The 21,308-nt window shown below is 40.2% G+C and overlaps 1 protein-coding gene and 1 long non-coding RNA gene across 7 annotated transcripts in view; both read right to left on the reverse strand.

Annotated features, from left to right (window-relative positions):
* The window catches only part of LOC310984919 (complement factor H-like), an 89,634-nt gene that overhangs the window by 24,186 nt on the left and 44,140 nt on the right, over nt 1–21,308 (reverse strand). For 4 of the 6 annotated variants that reach the window (XR_014595332.1, XR_014595334.1, XR_014595335.1 and 1 more), the window contains 2 exons: nt 20,976–21,161; nt 961–1,143 (listed from right to left, as the gene is read on the reverse strand). Coding sequence is in view for 2 of the 6 variants with exons in the window: in XM_083970297.1 (XP_083826423.1) it covers nt 961–1,143; nt 20,976–21,161 (369 nt within the window). In the remaining 4 variants the exon portion in view is untranslated. Of the gene's footprint in view, nt 1–960; nt 1,144–15,065; nt 15,503–17,722; nt 17,909–20,975; nt 21,162–21,308 lie in introns of those variants that run through there. The other 2 variants (XM_083970298.1, XR_014595333.1) reach the window with 2 other exon arrangements.
* LOC310984966 lies at nt 10,058–11,413 on the reverse strand. Its single transcript, XR_014595342.1, has 3 exons — nt 11,260–11,413; nt 10,289–10,471; nt 10,058–10,088 (listed from the first exon to the last, which is right to left on the reverse strand). It is a non-coding gene; the product is annotated as an uncharacterized lncRNA (long non-coding RNA).

The following is a 21,308-nucleotide window of genomic DNA, read 5'->3' on the forward strand; positions in this document are numbered from 1 at the left end:
CAAACATTGTAACGTTATTTCGTATTAAGCAAATTAAACATCTAAGAAGATTGCTGAGACTACGAAAATTGGGTTAAGAACTGTCCAACGTATCATTAAGAACTGGAACGATAGTGGGGAACCATCATCTTCAAGGAAGAAATGTGATCCAATGTCACCACAGAGTCCAGACCTTAACCCCACTGAGAATTTTTGAAAAATGAATGCAACTCTGAACAGAAATATGTAGGGCATTAGAGTTTTGTTTTTTCTATATTTCTATTTCTATATTCATAACATTTATGACATCTCCATGTAAGTTTTAATGAGTTTATGTTGTATGAATGACTCTATGACGGTGTAGCCTACTGTAGAAACGGAATTGGCCTTAGGGGATAAATAAAGTTTTCTCTATCTCTATGTCAAATAAGCAGCTGGGTTAAATTTAATGTGACTTTACAGACCACTACATCCTGAGTTATAACAATTTTGACATGAATTAAGAAAACGCCCTGAAACAGCAAATTCCCTGAGACTGTAGAGCAGTATCATCATTATTATGAACAAGTTGTGACGAAAGAAAATGACTGATATCCCCCTCCACCTGTATCAGGGGGAGGAGAGGGTGGTAAACTTGTGACGTGGCATCTTTCTGTTCTCAAGGAGAGATTCAGTTTTAGCAAATAGCTGTATACAGCATAAACACACAAGTCAATTCTATCTTTCATAATTTTATCTCTGTATGAAAATGAATGTAAAAAATTTCAAATATGATGTATGCAAGAAGAAAAGATGAAATCACATGAGGTGTCTTTTCAGGCTATTTGACAGAAATGTTTAGCGGAATTGAAATAAGCTTCATGTCCACATGATAATATATGCAGTCATAAAAACATGTGAGAAAAGTAATGTAAATTAATCAAAATATTAAAAATGTATCACACAAATACTGTATATTATCTATTGTCTTAAAAGGTTTACCTGCACAAGAGGGGACTGGGTGATCCCATTTTCCATTGGTCCCACATGTCAGCTTTCCTCGTCCTCTCAGAGTCCTCGGCTGGTCACAGCTGAATGTGAGGGAGTGGCCAGGGCTTATGAGCCCTCCATCCTCTGGTAAACCACGTACTCTAACGTTGTCAGGTACAGGGCGGTCACAGCTAACTTTTGAATAAACACAGTCAGTCAATCAGATCGCTGAACGGGGATTAAGCTGAGTAAAGCAGTAATATGATGTGTAAACAAAAGAGCTTTTGGTACACAAAATATAAACAAGTGACATCACTGCTGAGGACGTTTCTGACATGTCCCTGTCACTGGTTTTACTCAATTACAATCTACCACTTACTAAGCCTCCATTGTAACCCTAACTTTACGAAGAAAAGATAAAGACTGATGAAATAAGGAAAACCACAAAAGAATGAGCACAAGTTCACATGAGGTGTCTTTTCAGGCTATTCGACAGAAATGTTTAGCGAAATTGAAATAGGCTTTATGTCCATATGATAAAACATGCAGTCGTAAAAAAAATGTGAGAAAAGTAATGTTTATTACAGTATTTCCCAAAATAATAAAAAATGTATCACACAAACACTGTATATTGTCTTTTGTCTTAAAAGGTTTACCTTCACAAGAGGGGACTTCGTGATCCCATTGTCCATCGGTCCCACATGTCAGCTTTCCTCGTCCTCTCAGAGTCCTCGGCCGGTCACAGCTGAATGTGAGAGAGTGGCCTGGTCTTATGAGCCCTCCATCCTCTGGCAAATCTTGTACTCCAACGGTCTCAGGTACAACTGGGCGGTCACAGCTAACAGCTGAATAAACACAGTCAGTCAATCAGTCAGATCGCTGAACGGAGATGAAGCTGAGTAAAGCAGTAATATGATGTGTAAACAAAAGAGCTTTTGTCAGACAAAATGTAATCAAGTGTCATCACTGCTGAGGACGTTTCTGACATGTGAAGGCAAGGCAAGGCATCTTTATTTATATAGCGCATTTCATACCAAGGCAACTCAATGTGCTTTACATAAAGACAAAACATTTAAAAAAAAGAAGCATAAGACAGAATAAAAACAAACAAAACACTAAAAACAGAGTTAAAAGCAAGAGCAAATAAAAGTAAAAGAAAAGAAAAAAAAGATAAAGTTTTAAGTTCTCAGCTATAAGCACATGAAAAGAGAAATGTTTTTAACCTGGATTTAAAAGTGTTTACAGTTGGGGCTGATCTCAGTTCTGCTGGTAGTTTGTTCCACTTGTGAGCAGCATCACAGCTAAATGCTGCTTCACCATGTCTGGTCTGAACTCTGAGCTCCACTATCTGACCTGAGTCAGTAGATCTCAGAGCTCTACTGGGTTTATACTCTACTAACATGTCATTCATATATTCTGGACCTAAACCATTTAGTGATTTGTAAACCAGTAGCAGAACTTTAAAATCTATTCTGTAGCTGACTGGGAGCCAATGTAAGGTCTTAAGAACCGGGGTGATGTGATCAGGGGCCGTATTCACAAAGAATCTTAAGGCTAAAAGTAGCTCCTAAGGGCCGAATTTAGGAGCAACTCCTAAAAAAAGTGGGCGTGTCAGTCTTAAATTTAGGACTCCTAGTTTTTTAAAATATGAGTAATTCACAAAGTATTTTATGCCTAAAAGTAGCTCCTAAGTCTGGGAGAGCTTAAAAGTCCTCGTGAGGACACCTAACTCAGTAAGACCTATTCACAAAGAATCGCAAATGGCTGCAGCCAGGCAAATGTATGGAGGACTGCGAATTGCTGCAGAGGGGGGTGCTGGAGCACCTGCCCCTTTGCCCTTTGATGCCCAACGTGCCTTTTTGTCGGTGTTTTTTTTTTTTTTTTTTTTTGGGTCATCTACAACATTTTCGCTATAAAACGGGAGTAGTGACGGTGACGGACTGTCCAATATAGGCGTCACAACGGTCGGACCGAGGTAACTGCGACTGCTGCGATGCAGTCATGCTGATGTGAGCCAAAAATATTTTTAAAAAGTTGCTGGGTGCGCTAGACACACACATCTGTTAGTAGTAATAACTCATGTGATAAGGCAGCTCCCCCAGTAAATTAAACTTATTGTTAGTCTGGGTTCAAATCCTGCTATAGGCCACAAATGTGGGTAATGCATTTTCTTTTCTCATCATTATTATGATAACCATATAGGGCTGTCAACGAATGTGAAAATTAATATTAAAATGTGGGAAGAAAAAAAAACAGCGGCTGCTTTGCGAGTGGACGCACTGACCCTCATTGCATTTATACAGCGTCACACTGCAGAAAGTGAGACACGACAAAAACTGTAGCAGAAAGATGCAGATGGCAGAGAGAAAGACAGAAAGTTCAGAGCCCAACTCGGCAGCAGAGAGAGTGGTTTGGACTCGAAGCAATCTAAAAAGCCCCGTCGGACCTGACGGCAAATAAATAAATAAAAAGTGGAGCGGAGCGGCCGGCGGCGAGGAGGAGGAGAAGGAGGAGGGAGGGGAGGGGGTGCGCCGCCGGCCCTCAACAACCAATCACCGTGTTGAGCGCCTCGAATTCGTGCACGAGAATTGACGTAATCCATAGCAACGGGGCGTCACCAGGGGCGTGACTCTTAGTTTGCTCTTAGTGATTTATCCTTAGTAAGAGTAGGTCTCAGCGGCTTTGTGAATAGCTTTTAAGAAAAAACTCCTACGTAAAAACTTTTAGTGCGAGTTAGGAGCACTCCTAGCGGTAAGATAAAATGCTTTGTGAATACGGCCCCTGATCTCTTTGTTCTGGTTAAAACTCGAGCTGCAGCATTCTGAATGAGCTGCAGCTGTTTTATACTTTTTTGGGGGAGACCAGTCAGAAGACCGTTACAGTAGTCTAGTCTACTGGAGATAAAAGCATGAATCAGCTTCTCCTGATCAGTTTGGGACATAAAACCCTTAATTCTGGATATGTTCTTAAGTTGATAAAAGGCTGATTTGGTGACTGATTTGATATGGCTGTTGAAGGTCAGATCTGAGTCTATCAGCACGCCAAGGTTTCAGACTTGGTCTTTAGTTTCTAAAGACAGTGACTCAAGGTGTTTACTGACAGCAACCCTCTTCTCTTTATTTCCAAAAACAATGACCTCAGTTTTTTCTTGATTTAACTGAAGGAAATTTTGGCTCATCCAATTTTTGACTTGCTCTAAACAGTGACATAATGACTCTATTGGACTGCAGTCATCTGGAGACAGTGCAAGATATATCTGTGTGTCATCTGCATAACTATGATAGTTGACATTAGAGTTCTGTAGAATTTGACCCAAAGGCAGCATATACAGGTTAAACAGAAGGGGTCCAAGGACTGACCCCTGAGGAACTCCACATGTCATAGCCACTCGATCGGATTGATAACTACCAATGGTCACAAAATAACTCCGTTCCTCTAAGTAGGACCTGAACCACTTTAGGACTGTCAGTGTCACTGGTTTTACTCAATTACAATCTACCACTTACTAAGCCTCCATTGTAACCCTAACTTTACTAACCTGGGGGCCCAGGCTGGGGCATAATTTCACTGAGAGTCCCTGTAACGTCACTGAGCTGACAATTTACAGAAGTTCAGTTACATGTATCGTAAACAGTATAATTTTCTTTTACATTATGTAATTTAATTTTATTGAATATTCATTTAATGTAGATTTGCTACAGTGAAAATGATAGTAATATTAAAACATTATCATTATTATTAGCCCACTGTTATTATTAGATTGCCTTTGTTTTTTTTGGTGTTCTCACTGAATCCCATCCCAGTGCAGGGCTATTGAAGTTTGTGAGATTCTGTGTGCTACTACGCTATCGAGAGAAAACACTATAGTCCATTCACATTGCTTCTGGGGGATAATTTTGCAACAAGATAACATTAATGGTTATCTAGTGCAGTAGTAGTAGTAGTAGTAGTAGTAGTAGTAGTTTTTTTTTTTTTAATGATATTCCAACAGGTATATACGGTAATATCAGAAGCTGTTTTATCTTGTACACCACAAAAGAGCTGTTTTGAAATTGTCCCACAAGTGAAGATGAATTGGTTAGGGTGAATTTTAAAATGAATTTTATACACAATAGGTCTTTTCTTACACCTTTTGCATGACTGTAAAATTGTAATCTAGAACATAACATGGATACTGCCTATTCATATAAATCTGCTTTTTTTTCCAGTATTAGACAAAATGTAATTGATTGTTCTATTAACTCAAACCAAGTGATTGATCCAAATTATGTTTTAAAAGCTTTGGGCATGAGTATCATAGCTCCCTTAGCATGTTCTGAATATGTACACCTTTGGTAAACTACGTTTACTCTTGCTGACACACAGAATAACATTTGAAGAATAGCTTGTAAACACAGCCACACATATTTAAGTAGTGCCATGGACGACTGAAAACAAAACCAACAACTCATTGTTCTCCCTTTACATTCCTAAAGGGCAATTCCAGGCAAATTCAACCTGGTGCTCTAGTTTCCTTAGATTTTAGGTCTAAAGGAATGAATCTGAATCTTTTTAATTGCTCCGGTTATGCAGTACTTCTGTCTGTCACCATGTTGCCACAGCAGTGTATAATGGGAGCAGATGGATCTTAGGCTGTTTAGGCTGTTTACATCCCACAAAACCAAAATTTAATTCCACAGAAAACATCAGATGGCTATTCAAACACACAATGAGGTGTTGAAAGCCAGCATGTATGTAAATGGAGCTGTAATGCAAAGTCAGCCTAAACAGCCTAAGATCTGTCTGCTCCCATTATACGCAGTGGCAATGCACGGACAGAACCACTGCATAACCTGAGACATTAAAAAGAAAATCTTCAGATTCATTCTTTTAGACCTAAAATATTGTGAAACTATACCCCAGGTTGAATTTGCCTGGAATTGTCCTTTAATCTTGAAAAATTGTTGTTGGCTTTTGTAAAATGCTTGTGGATATACATACGTGTACACTCAAACGTCCTCTCTCCCCATTCTCCATTGTTGCACATAATCTTGGGGTCACTATCTGAAGTATAATGTTCCAGGCAGCGATAGTTTGCTGATTCACTGTTTGCTGAGATTAGTTCAGCATGTTCAACTTTAGGTGCATGAGGACAGTGAGTTGTAATACCTGAAAGAGATGAAAACATGTAAAGGGATATTCTGGGGTAAATTTAATCCATGGTCTAACGCACCGTGACCGAAGACCCCACCTCAAGATATCAAGTGTGCCAACCGCTAGCTTCTCTATTTGTAGCAACTTTAGCAAAGGCCGCACGATAACAAACAGCACAGTCTCTTTCTCCACATGCAAACCGCGATCACAAAGCCACAAATAATGCTCAGAACAACACCAAACTTTGTCAACAGTACAAACAGGGTCCCAGCACATAATACAAGGCATCAAACATCTGTTAGCTTTGTCTGGTTTCTATTGAAAAGAGACAAAAACACAACTCACCAGTTATACTTTATGCAGCAACTTTCTGCGTCAACTGAATATCCCTTTAATGTTGTTATAACCTATATATGTTGTAATCAAATATTCAATGTGACTCATGTATAGCAACGCAATATCAACATAATGTAAATGAGCAAAAGTTCTTCATTCAAAGTACTGCTGCATCAGAACTGCTGCAGTTTTCACAAAGTCAGGTTTGAATGAAATTGAACTGACATGTATTTTCCTCACTCCTCTGATGTGCCACTGACAACAACAATCAGTAAAATTGTGTCTTATATAATATCTGAAGCAATTTCAAATGCTTCTGAATGTACGTACGTGTGCATCTAATTCTGCTGCTATTTTCCCATTCTCCATTGTTGCATGTAATTGTAGGGCCTCCATCCATAGTGTGATGATAACGGCAGTCATATGTTATTTTAGAACCAGAAGTGTATTCCTTTTGGTACAACGCCGTAGGAGCAGCATTTTCAACTTGAGGTGGGGGGCCACAGTGTTTGGCAGTAGCTGCAAAAGATCAGAGCACATTCAGCATTAAGATATACCTCATAACATTTTCATTTTCAACATCTGATAAATAAGACTGAGGAGAACTCACGTGTACACAATGACGTATTGTTTGGATGCCATTCTCCTTCAATGCATCTTAAGTGTTGAACCTCAGAGGAGTATCCTTCCTTACAACGAATTAGGACGCTAGAACCATCACTATGATTACTTTGTTGAGATGACACTTCCATATTAGGAATCGCAGGAAGTGGTCCACAATCACTTTCCTCTAGAGTTGGTACAATAACAAACAAATAGACTTGTTACTTAACGTAGCAATGTAAAACCAAATGTCCACATTCAGTTTCAGATATTCTTGTAAACCAGTGGTTCCCAAAGTGTGGTACGCGTACCCCTAGGGGTACGTGAGCGCATTGCAGGGGGTACGTAGAAACATTAATTAATTTATTACCAAGATGATAAGTTGATATTCCGAGTCACTTCATAAGCCCATTACTGAAATGGTACGTGCGCCACAACTAGTTCCCCCCAGAAGACAACAACCTGTAGCACAGCTTTGTATAGTTGTCAAAAGTATCGATGCAAAACGGCGCATCTGGATACATTACTGGTTTCTAAAGTATCGATATTAACAGCGCGCCCCCACAGCGCCCGGCGCGCGCACTCGACAGGCAGAGCAGAGCAGAGGAGAGCAGAGCAGAGCAGGCAGCGTCCAGAGCGTTTGGACCTGAGTGAGTAGTTACACAGAACTAGACGCACGTAGGGTGAATTTAGCCCTAAAAGTTTAAAACGGCGATATTAACGGCAACACTCCTCTCTCGTCTCCTCTCTTTTTCTCCGCTGTCTGCGTGCACGTGTGTGTTGTGAGAGAGGAGGGAGGGGGGAGGGGGGAGCCCCGCCCGTCAGAGGAGAGGAGATGCATTGTAATGAATGTAATAAAACAATAGCAACACGCTGGAATTGCACAACTCTTAGTTAGCTTTTCATTTAATTAAAAAAACAAAAACAAACATCTGTTATAAGTCCCTTTGATTATAATAAAAATAAAATATTGGAACAATAATAAGCTGGGAGACACTAGCCTGATGCATCAGCCGCTTACTTCATTACATTTCATATAGCGTCTGAACACGAGCCATAGGGATTCGTTTGCTTCCGGGAGGCGGTTGCTTACATTTGCTTCAACTAATCGCTGCTGCTTGGTGGTCACGTGTGCTATACACCGGTTAAGCTCATGGGCCCTAATTTCTTGGCGCAACTCACGGGGGCGCAGCGAAGCGAGCCCTGACGCAGCTGGCGCAGTGGCATTTTCCTCCAGTGCAACAAGGTGCGCAGCGGATTCGGTAAATTGGTGGACTGCTGTGCGCTGAGATGGGAGTGGTCGCGCAGCAGGGGGAGGTGTCGACAGATTCGCCGTGGCGCAGTGACAATTTGTTGCCGATAGACCGCGCGGAGAGTGCGCCGAAAGCTCGCCAGCTCCAACCTGGTCTAATGTCAGCGCAAGGCGAAGCGCAGCCAGCGCAGTGGCAATTTGACTGCCCAGCGCGCAGTGCAGACACGTCACCAAGACCTCACAGGCAGATTTCCACACTTCCAGGCACATTTAAATGCAATTAATAATAATAATAATAATAATAATCATCATCACAATAACCCCTATTTATTGTATCTGAATCAGCACATACACCTATATCTATATAGATTGTCCCGTCACACTGATGACCATCAAAGGCTTGCGTAATGGAAACTCAGCCTGACTGAATTAACACAGATGAAACCAGGGAGGGACTGAGACAGCCGTGGATGTCCCAAGAGCAGGTGTTGACACTACACACTGTGCCGTTGCAGATGATCAGCTATTTATTTATTTATTTATTTATTTACTTATTGATTTATTAGGGGCCAGCGCCGCATCGTCACGCGACCATAACAAATACAACTGAAAACAAATAAACTATCATCTCTCACAGCAAACCACAATCAGCCTGGCATAGTGCTCATAGTGAGCAGATATTAACATCTCCCCTCTCAGGTAAATTCTAAAGAAAAAAGAAAAAGAGAGACGCTCCGCGATGCATCCATTACGCACAGCTGTTTGTGCACACGTGTTTAAATATAGGTTACTAAATATGAGTGTCTTTATTAATGGAAAAGGGCTGTGTGTGTTTTGTTTTTTGTTTTTTTTTACTGGGCAACAGCAATCTGTCAGAGCAAACATCATAACCTCCTCCCTCCCAGACTACTTTTGCACCATCAGCCCGTGAGGTCTGTTCGCGTGACCTGACACTGCCAGCTTGGACCGGACCAGAACATCAGTTTCCTCCCGTCTCACTTGCTCTGACAGATTGAGAGCTGTTGCCCAGTAAAAAAAAACAAAAAACAAAACACACACACCCCTTTTCCATTAATAAAGACACTCATATTTAGTAACCTATATTTAAACACGTGTGCACAAACAGCTGTGCGTAATGGATGCATCGCGGAGCGTCTCTCTTTTTCTTTTTTCTTTAGAATTTACCTGAGAGGGGAGATGTTAATATCTGCTCACTATGAGCACTATGCCAGGCTGATTGTGGTTTGCTGTGAGAAATGATAGTTTATTTGTTTTCAGTTTTATTTGTTATGGTCGCGTGACGATGCGGCTCAATAAATCAATAAGTAAATACATAAATATAGCAGATAATCGTGTAGTGTCAACACAGCAGTAATCCATCCTCATCTTTCATCTGTGCAGCCTTTGATCTGTCATCAGTGTGACGGGACAATCGATATACTGTAGATGTGCTGAATGTGTATGCTGTAATCTGTATGTGCTGATTCAAATCTTCTCTTCCACGGTGAAATCAAACGTCCGCCTTGCGCGCGCGGCGGATTTAAAGGCGAGGAGAGGAGCTCATTTGATTGGTGAAGATCTGACTCGGCTGTGTCAAACCCACTCCTCGCCTTCTCTCCACCCTCTATGCCATTTGCGCCGGTGGGAGGGAAGTAGGCGGGATGCGCTCCGCTGCATCTCGAAGCAAAATCGCAATCTGCTCCTGGCCACTCCCCGTTGGCGAAGCGAAGGCGAGGCGCAGGGCAGATGCGCCTCGCCTGCACCTAGTCTACCAAATTAGAGCCCATGATCCCTTAAACAAGAGAGATTGGTTCATCTCAAGTAATAGAAATACTTGTACTTGGTAACGATCATAACATATTGACCAACGGTTTACATGATCTGTCAGCATTTGTTGAGAAATAAAACACATTTTCCTTTAGTCTGTAGTAACAAGACAACCATGACAATCTTGTGTATAACAATTTCCACCTGTATGGGTGATGCAAACAATAAAGTCTGGATTACTGAGTTTACGTTCACAAACAGGTGTGGGACTCCATTCTGCTCTAATTCCTAGTTTTGTACATGTTGACGGTCTAAAATCAATGCGACCATGGCCAGGAACGCATTGATAATCCAGGATATCATCTTGATCGTACTCTTGACGATCTCCAGGCACAAATCCATTCTCAATCACTGGGACTGTACATTTAAACCCTGATGAAGAAAAAAACAACCTCAACTTTATGAAAATCCAAATGAACATTTATCACTGATTGACCTCATGTGGGTTGGGTTTAATCTGGGCAAGTTTGTGATAGATATCTAGGGCACATGCCACAGTACATTTAACATAATCATCAATTATTTGCTTAAGTCCACGTGCAGTAAACTGTGGTGTGAATTCAAACTTAAACGAGGAGGTAGTCTCTAACTATTTTGTTTTGCTTGTTAAGGTGATAAAATTGATTGGTAGCGGCTAACAGTGGCTATAGCAGCTTTTCCTGATTATTTGTCCTTTCAGCTTGTTGTACCTGTGCATTTTGGAGCTTGGTCACTCCATTCTCCATTCTCATTACAAAAGATTTCTTGTGCCCCAGACAGGATTTGACTGCTGGGCTTGAAAAAATCGAAGCACACTGCCAAAGGAAGCTTCCTCTGGGTCACCAAGCAGCAATGGGCAAGACAGCAATGGGCAAACAACTAAATTCTTTGTCTCAAAACAACAGAGAACCTTTTTATTCTTAGACCTGGCTCATGTCAGGCTTGGGGGTAGCAAGGCTATTTAGGCCTACTGTAAAAGCCTCAGGTTGTCCTCAGTCCTCAAGTTGGAGAACATGGGTATCTAGAATACCCTCCTCAGCCAGAGGTCAAATGATTGTTTTATACCTCAAATTGTCAATGTGTGTTGGCAGTCACAACTCACAAATAACATTATTTGCACCTCTCTGGCATTTTCCCCTTTATTACAGAAAAAACTTTACTTTTAAAATAAGCTAACCTACCAGTTTGTTGTAAAGATCCATCGATGTTCATCAACAGAACAGAAAACCAAAGAAGGTGAACAAGTCTCATTGTGAACATCTAGAAATTGCAGCATTTAGGGATTTGCCTCTGGTACTGGTTTCCCCCTCGCAGATCAAAGTATTTCTGCACAGAACAAATGCACAAATTGGACATAAAAACAGTCTAAGGAACATGGGCAACTCTCCCAAATCCCTCCCTCTCTTCACCCGTGACCAGAACACATTGAAAAAAGTTGTATGTAGTGCAAAGATGATTATGTCCTACTTTTCTAATACCGTGCATTTGACAGAATGAAATAGTAACTTCCTTAGATCTAGAATGACTGGAAGTCACACTGCATGCACAACATAAAATAAATGCACACAGAAGAAGCTACAACAAACCTACAATTCCTCACCAGAGCTTTATATAATCACATCTAACAGTCAAGAACTATACAACTACATTCCCTTTAATTTGGCACTGTGCCTACTATATAATGTGTGCGAACAGCATGACACTCCTTTATTTTGTAGATGATTGCAGTCAGTGATAATACTTGTCTTTCTCACTTAATCGGGTTAATCATTCACTTGTTTGTCCAACCAGTAAGTATGCTTGACCTCAAGTTCATTAACATGTGCTGAACGTGGACTTCTAATTCATTATTACTCTCTGTAGTTTATACCTCCATAGCTCTGGGCTCAGGTAGAGGAGACATTCAGATCCTTTGGTAGAGAGTAGAATCACCAATACAACAAAAAATACCCCATTATAGGAAAAGTTTCTTAATGTGAGATGGGGCATGCCACAACAGAGCTGGGAGTTGCCCTTCCAGAAAGTCAGTTTACTTGTAGTTGGAAATCTCAGATGGTCATCATACCGTGCATGACTGACTGACCAACAATCCACACTAGTGTTGACTCCACCTTAAGCAGGTGATTACAAGGAAACATGAATGTGTTTTCTGTCATAATGTAGATGTAACTGTGGAAGAAGGAAATAGACTGAACACTAGACTGACTTTTATTTTAACATCGATGCACAGATGATAAGTTAGTAACTGTACTTTATAAGAGGTCTGACTATTTATTCTTGTTAATAATTTACATGTTTGGTCAGACATCACATGATTTCCAGTTACTGGCAACTAGGCAGAGTGGTCACACCATCTTTACAAAGCTGAAACTTTTCCACTGTGTTGACAAGTCTCCCTGTAGCACACACAAACTCAGTCTTAGAGCTAAATTTCTTATTTCATTCAAATATTACGGTTGTTTATCATTTCTCAATCCACAGTGCAGGGTCCTGCAAAAGATGGGGAAATTTTAGGTCAATAAAGCCCTATTCGCACGGAATTAGTATTACCTGGGGACCTCTGGTAATTTGTAATAATTGCGGAGGACGTCTGTGATCTTAATCCCGTGCGAATGCGCCATGTCAGTAAAAAAGTAAATAAAAATTCCCCCGCAAATTACCTACTATATTTCACCAAAGACCGACGTCCCGTGGTAAAACTAGTCCCGTGCGAATCTGCATCTCAGTAATTGAGGGGCATTTTTTGTTGTATCTGTGTTTTTAAGAGCCAAGTCACCACCACACACACCTTCACTGCTGCCGATAACTGCTGCATTTCGATTTGAATTCGTGAGTCTATCAAGTGCATTGTTTATCAATACGTCATGCCTGTGAATCTGTGAACGCGCACGTATAAAAGGCGGATTCAAGGCAGCAGACAAATCACAACCAGAGCACCGCAGAGAGTAGCGAGGTGAGCGCAGCGCACGCCTTATTTCTCCTGTGATGAAGAAAAAAAAAGAAGCCTGCGGTCCGACCTGACCCGAGTTATTGAATGTTTACGTTTATTTAGAAGAAGTTTAATTGGTGCTGATTAAACTTGTAAATGATGCTGCTCTGGATACGATTCTTTCCTTATATTCTGACTCTTTTAAACAGTGGCCAAACAACAGAACCATTTTATTATATTAGACTATAGCCTATATTTTCCATCTTTGCTGAGCATATAAAGGTTTGTTCTAAATTAAATAAAAGCCTGTCCCATATAGACGTGTGTCTCTCTAGACGGGTCCGCTCGGCGCACACACACACACACCCTCCAAAAAAAAAAAAAAAAAAAAACTATTGGCAGAAGTCCGGGCTGTGAGAACCGGCAGCCTACCTCTGGTATGGATAATCAGCGTGGTGATCCAATGGATTTGATCGATCCCGGAAAATCTGTTGTGATAGACTCATGTGTTTTCATAATGTTTCATAAAGTGGATACAATCACCGCAACTCTGTCCGGAGCTTCGCTACTTTTATTTCCGTATCCTTGGTAACAATAACCCCTGGTACAAGGACAAGAATACCTCATCATATACTTTTCAAATATAATGCCCTGCCTGTACCTTTGGCCTTGATAACAGCACTTAAAGTGCATTTTGTTCTGTACCAAAGTCCTCACACAACCCTGACAAATTTTTACTGTTATTTAAAAGTATTGTTATTCCATCTAAAAATAAAAGAGAAGATATCATTGCAACAGATACTGACAAAGAATTGGTTCAGACATCGGACTTCAAAGTGTCTCCCACACCAACTGTCCCACTACAGGCCCTTTTTGGTCAACCATGTTTGTGTAATTATGCCCTAAATAACTAATAGACGGTTTCTTAATATTAAACTGAAATCATCCATTCCAAGTGTAATGTGACTTGTAACTTGCCAAGGTATCTCATCTCTCCAGTCCGTTTACTATTGGTGGAAGGAAATGTAAACAATCTATGATCACAACACTGTAAAATGTCCCAAAAAAAAAGCAATAGATAATTCAGATTTTTTTCAAACTGTTATTAGGCGCCATACAAAAACATTGAATATTTTGCAGACAGTATGTTAAGTATGATTAGATGGATTTAGCAGTAAATAATTACTACAGTTACTTGCAATATCAATATTTTCTCTTTATCCTAAGTGCAATTTGAGCTACTTTCGTGGATTTCAAATAAATCTTCTTGAAAATAACAGGGTATTATTCCCAAAAGCTTGTAAAAGTCTTGCTTCTCCACAAAGCATCATAAGTAATGGGCAGCATGCTTCTAGGTTTAAAACACAGCAAGGATGACTCAATGACAATCCCAGTAGGCAGGTAGTAATAACCACAATCAGGTAAATCAAAGTTTGTTTTTATTTATATACATTTTTTCCAGTCAGGAACTATATATAGATAATATAAATGGTAGCACTTTAACCCCAGGCACAGTGCCTAGGGTTAAACTATATCCCGATACTGTATATGATGAAACTGTACATGTCTCCAATCATCACAGCAATGTAAGATGCCTGTGATCCAGATATATTTAAATCTATCATCAGCTGTCATATTAGAAAACATGGTAGGAAAGTCTATAACTATGACATATTTGACCAGCCTTATGCTTTAACCAGGGACAAAGTTTTTCTCTAATCATATCCAATCACTCTGAGATGTAAAAACAAATATGCAAAAATAAAAAATATTTTGCAGATCCAGTAGGTTTAGTGTGCACATTTGCATCAGCAGTAAAGAATAATTAGTTACATGCAATATGAATATGTTCTCTTCATGCTGATTGAAAATGTACTTTGTGCAACTGTGTAGAAAATAACAGGATGTCATTTCCCAACAGTTTCCAAAAGTCTGATAAGTTTGAGGTGTGTCTCCCTTAAGCATCATAGGTGATGGCAGCATGCTTCCAGGTTTAAAACACAGCAAGGATGACTCAATGACAATTCCAGTAGACAGGTAGAATTAACCACAATCTGATAAATTAATCAAAGTTTACTTTTATTAAGCACATTTCCACCAAGGAACATGAATTATATAAATGGTCGTAGGATAAAAGCTGCAGACAGTTTTCACAACAGCTTAATTTTCATACAGAAGAATTCCAAGTACGAAGGTATAAAACAGTGAACGCATGTTTTATTAAGAAAAAGACCACACACACTCCTAGCCCTGTTAATCATCAATCACAACTCATATTTGTCACTTTCAGTTCACTAAAGCTCTTTAAACGCAGTTTGGCAGGTCAATCACACCATCATGACATGTCTGGCGCATTGCCACTCTGCGATCATGTCTTCCTCTGGTACACCTGAACTCGATTGGCTGACCATGGGTTAAATACAACTTATCTTCAGGAGAATATCTGAAATCAATATTACGAGCGTTCATGAGTTCTTCATCCACAGTGCAGGGTTCTGCAAGAGATGACAGACACACAACAGTTTGTTAATATCAGGAATGACTGTACAGTATACTAGCCTATTTGTATATATTACTTAGTCTAAGCATATAAAAAATATGCTTGACATTGAAATAAATAAATTTAAATTGCAGATGGAAAAATCATGAACACAATACACTTATCTTTAGGTAAGACATCCACATGGGAGACCCATTGTCTGTCTCTCTGTATTGATTATGCATGTTAAATTTCCACTGGGTACGGCACGGCACATTTCAGGAGCGTCCCAGCAGCGTCTCTCCGTGCCACAGTGCCTATCAATCGGTAGCATTTTTATTTTTGAAGGGGCCGTTGCTAAATCGCGTGAAGCTCAACAGAGCAGATTGCACCAGACAGGAAATCCGACACTGAATCAAAGTAATACTCTTCCACCCCCTTTCAAAATAAAACACACTACGCAGTTCATATAGCCCAGGGGTCCCCAAACTTTTTGCAAAGAGGGCCAGATTTGGTGAAGTAAAAATGTGTGGGGGCCGAGTCGGCCGACCATTCAGCCTGACATCCTTTGAACCATTAACATTAAATGCAAATTAACTATTTAATACTTTTTTTTTCATTGCAAATGGAATTCTTTTCATTTCTTCACATAGATAAATAAATCTAAACAAGTTTTTACCAAAATCACTCTGCTTTTCATATTTGAAGACCACATAAAATGACATAAATGTCTGGAAAAAAAGGAAGCTTAAACATATCTAGGTTAATTTGAAACATTATTATATTTTATATTATATTATAGCTATTTTAAAAAATCAAAAAATTGCACTTGAATAAAAATCAAACCAAAAACAAGAATAGACCCTGTCTCTGTTAAGAAAAGATGCACTCAAATATAAAACCACACACAACCAAAACAATAAATAAAATGGCTTATCAAGTCTCAACAAAACTGCACTTGAATAGATATTGACCGTGTCATCACAGTAGATGAGGTGAGTAGTGACTGAGGCTGTGTATGTCGCTCCAAGACGGGTGTGGTGGGGGTGTCAGCGGCGTGGAGTGGGTCTCTGTAGCGGGGACAGCTCCGTGACACCGCCGGTGGGGGCTGTAGGGACGGGGGCGGGGGGCTCACGGCAGCACCGCTGCTCATTGGAAACAGCAGTGATGACGACGTGCTTTCACGTCCGAGTCTCCAAACCAGAAGCGATTGTAACAGTAACAGCACCGGAAAAGTCGCTAGATTTGTCGCTAGTGGCTTTTGTCAAAAAGAAAGTCGATGAGAGGGGTTGGAAAGTCGCCAGATTTAGGGAGAAAGTCGCCAAGATGGCAACTGACGTTACCTTGCGTTGCTCCTCACAGACTCACATGCTGCACTGTGTGTGTGGTAGCGGCCCCGCCTCCCCCCACAGAGACAAAGATCCTGGATGACTGACAAGAGGCTTCACTCCCTCATTTAATTCCGCTATGGAACAAATGCGCCCAGGTGCTGAGACCGAGTCACAGAGTGAAGCCTCTTGTCATTCAGCCTGTTTGGAGGCCAGAGACGAGGAAAACAAACAGGCATGCACATGGCAATATATCGAGGCTGGAAAAAAAAAGTTGTACGTGCTGGCGGGCCGCATATTATTGATTTTTTTAATTCCAGAGGCTGCGGGCCGGTTGGAATTTGAACGCGGGCCGTAGTTTGGGGACCACTGATATAGCCTGTCACAAATTCACATCAACATTACAATCAATTGGACAAAGGGTCCCAGAGATTCGGCACCATGGACGACGAGAGATTAATCATGGAAGTTGAAGTTGACACTACAGATCCTTTTTATAAGGACAATGGAAAAAAGGACAAAGCCTGGCATTTAATTGCAGGAGAAGCAAAGTAAGCTGTTTGTTGTTGTTGTTTCCTTACAGTTTATTGTGGGATCTCGCAGACTCGCGTATGTTCAGGATTATCGCATGAATACTGCTGGCTCGCAAGGCAGTGCTACGCTGCCGCGGTGCGCCCGTTGGGCATTGACGCCGGGCAGAGGACAGAGCAAAACCATGGCACAACCGTTCCACGGTGCTGACAGACCCAGTGGAAATCCCCAGGCGGCATTATTATGACTTGTGTTTGTAAGGCAACACAACATTTGAAAAGAAATTTCCTGACTTTAACTTAACGTGTAGGTTTGTTACTGCAACACTGGAAGCTAAAATCTGTGTTATCTATGGAAACGCTCAGAAAGCAACTTACTGAGGCATCTCATCTCTCCAGTCCACTCTCCATTCTGGCATATTTTGAAGGCGCGACCCTCCATAATGTAGAGATTAAGGCAGGAGTATTCAACCCATTCATTGTGCCTGTAACCAGGTTTTGCAATAGTTGTGATGTCTCCATCTTGAAGAGGAGGTGGTTTCCCACACCCCGACCCTGGAGGAGCTAAAAGTGTTACAGAACATGGTCAGTGACAGAGTACAAGGTGTTATGTTGCAATCATTACATTTCACTGAGCTTTGACTTTGATCTTCTGTAGTTAAACAATATTTTACAGTCACAAATATGCAGTCATTACAGCACATGTAAACAATAGCAACAACAAAAATTAATATAACTGAAAATTCCCAGAAAAGCTCTTGAATACATCCATGGATCTATTTTGCTCTACACAATTCCACAGAAACTTCATATTTTCAGTACCGGTACTCATGTTTTCTTAAATGTGTTGAGAAACATGATCACTTCCCAAATCATTTCACTGCAATGTTGCCAGCGCCTAAACATTACAAAAGTTTATTATTGCTTTAGTTACAAAGAACAGATCATGTGTTGCCCTTTAGGTCTGATGTAGTGTTATTTTTGGCGGCCTGTTTTAATTTCAGTTTTAGTCTAGTCATGTCAAACTGATGTCATTTTAGTTTTTATTCAATTTAGTCATGTTCATACTCTTAATATTTCCAGTCAAGTTTCAGTCGACTAAAAGTCTGAGTATTTTAGTCTTAATTTAGTCAGAATAACCCACAACTATTTTCATCTAGTTTTAATCGACGGAAATGTATGACATTTTAGTCTAGTTTCAATGTTTTTAATCTCTTTCTAGTAATGTAATTCTATTTACCCCAGTCAATACAGTAGAATTACCTCGTATAGTATAGACCAGTGGTTCCCAAAGTGTGGTACGCGTACCCCTAGGGGTACGTGAGCACATTGCAGGGGTACGTAGAAACATTAATTAATTTATTACCAAGATGATAAGTTGATATTCCGAGTCACTTCATAAACCCATTACTGAAATGGTATGTGCGCCACAACTAGTCCCCCCCCAGAAGACAACAACCTGTAGCACAGCTTTGTATAGTTGTCAAAAGTATCGATGCAAAATGGCGCATCTGGATACATTACTGGTTTCTAAAAGTATCGATATTAACAGCGCGCCCCCACATGCCGAGCAGACAGGCAGAGCAGAGGAGAGCAGGCAGCGTCCAGAGCGTTTGGACCTGAGTGAGTAACAGAGTTACACACAACTAGACGCACGTAGGGTGAATTAAGAGTTTAAAATGACGATATTAACGGCAACACTCCTCTCTCGTCTCCTCTCTTTTTCTCCGCTGTCTGCGTGCACGTTTGTGTGTGTTGTGAGGGAGGAGGGAGGGGGGAGCCCCGCCCGCTGGAATTGCACAACTCTTAGTTAGCTTTTCATTCAATAAAAAAAACAAAAAAACATCTGTTATAAGTCCTTTTGATTATAATAAAAAATAAAATAATGGAGCAATAATAAGCTGAGAGGCACTGCTGCTGTATTGAATATGATGTCATATTCAATATTTTCCTGGGTAAGGTTTTAGTATTGTGACAATCCTACAACTCTGTGAAGACACATTTGACCACAACAAACACCAGCCAGAATCAACTAAATTGCAGGAGAATAGTGCAAAATGTCTTTGTACAAATTGAAGATAGAAATTGAAATGATTTTCGTTTCTTCATCAGTTGTGTTAAGTTATGACCACTTTATGAGGGAGGGGGTACTTGTGGTATGGCAAAACGGCTCAGGGGGTACGCAAGACAAAAAAGTTTGGGAACCACTGGTATAGACCAAACCAAATTTTTCTTTTAGTCAAACCCATTTTACAATTCAAACATGATTATTGTTATTGTATTATTATTACCTTATAGACTCAAGAAAACATCCATTCCAGACGTGGAAGATGCTGCTCAACATATTTATTTTCAGTTCCCAGACACTATATTTAGCAGATATTTTGGAGAAACCCACTTTACACTCTCTCTCTCAAACAAATACACACATGCTAGTCACACACACGCGCGTGCATGCTTCCCACACACGTCTGACTGTCTCAGTGGTTTGACGATACCCGGCTGCCCGGCCATCATTCCCTTTCTTTGTGGCAGACTTAACTTTGTTTCTTAAATTGTGGTTAACGCTAACCCACCACGCTGCATCTTCTAAAAAAGAGTGGGGATTGAGGAAGTGACATTGCTGCATAGGTGACAGAAATAGTTTACTGCAAAATAATGATAACGCAACCAAACATTGTAACGTTATTTCGTATTAAGCAAATTAAACATCTAAGAAGATTGCTGAGACTACGAAAATTGGGTTAAGAACTGTCCAACGTATCATTAAAAACTGGAACGATAGTGGGGAACCATCATCTTCAAGGAAGAAATGTGATCCAATGTCACCACAGAGTCCAGACCTTAACCCCACTGAGAATTTTTGAAAAATGAATGCAACTCTGAACAGAAATATGTGGGGCATTAGAGTTTTGTTTTTTCTATATTTCTATTTCTATATTCATAACATTTATGACATCTCCATGTAAGTTTTAATGAGTTTATGTTGTATGAATGACTCTATGACGGTGTAGCCTACTGTAGAAACGGAATTGGCCTTAGGGGATAAATAAAGTTTTCTCTATCTCTATGTCAAATAAGCAGCTGGGTTAAATTTAATGTGACTTTACAGACCACTACATCCTGAGTTATAACAATTTTGACATGAATTAAGAAAACGCCCTGAAACAGCAAATTCCCTGAGACTGTAGAGCAGTATCATCATTATTATGAACAAGTTGTGACGAAAGAAAATGACTTATATCCCCCTCCACCTGTATCAGGGGGAGGAGAGGGTGGTAAACTTGTGACGTGGCATCTTTCTGTTCTCAAGGAGAGATTCAGTTTTAGCAAATAGCTGTATACAGCATAAACACACAAGTCAATTCTATCTTTCATAATTTTATCTCTGTATGAAAATGAATGTAAAAAATTTCAAATATGATGTATGCAAGAAGAAAAGATGAAATCACATGAGGTGTCTTTTCAGGCTATTTGACAGAAATGTTTAGCGGAATTGAAATAAGCTTCATGTCCACATGATAATATATGCAGTCATAAAAACATGTGAGAAAAGTAATGTAAATTAATCAAAATATTAAAAATGTATCACACAAATACTGTATATTATCTATTGTCTTAAAAGGTTTACCTGCACAAGAGGGGACTGCGTGATCCCATTTTCCATTGGTCCCACATGTCAGCTTTCCTTGTCCTCTCAGAGTCCTCGGCCAGTCACAACTGAATGTGAGGGAGTGGCCTGGTCTTATGAGCCCTCCATCCTCTGGTAAACCACGTACTCTAACGTTGTCAGGTACAACTGGGCGGTCACAGCTAACTTTTGAATAAACACAGTCAGTCAGTCAATCAGATCGCTGAATTGGGATTAAGCTGAGTAAAGCAGTAATTTGATGTGTAAACAAAAGAGCTTTTGGCACACAAAATATAAACAAGTGACATCACTGCTGAGGACGTTTCTGACATG

The sequence above is a fragment of the Trachurus trachurus genome (assembly GCF_905171665.1).
Source record: "Trachurus trachurus genome assembly, chromosome: 4".
Classification (NCBI taxonomy): Eukaryota; Metazoa; Chordata; class Actinopteri; order Carangiformes; family Carangidae; genus Trachurus; species Trachurus trachurus.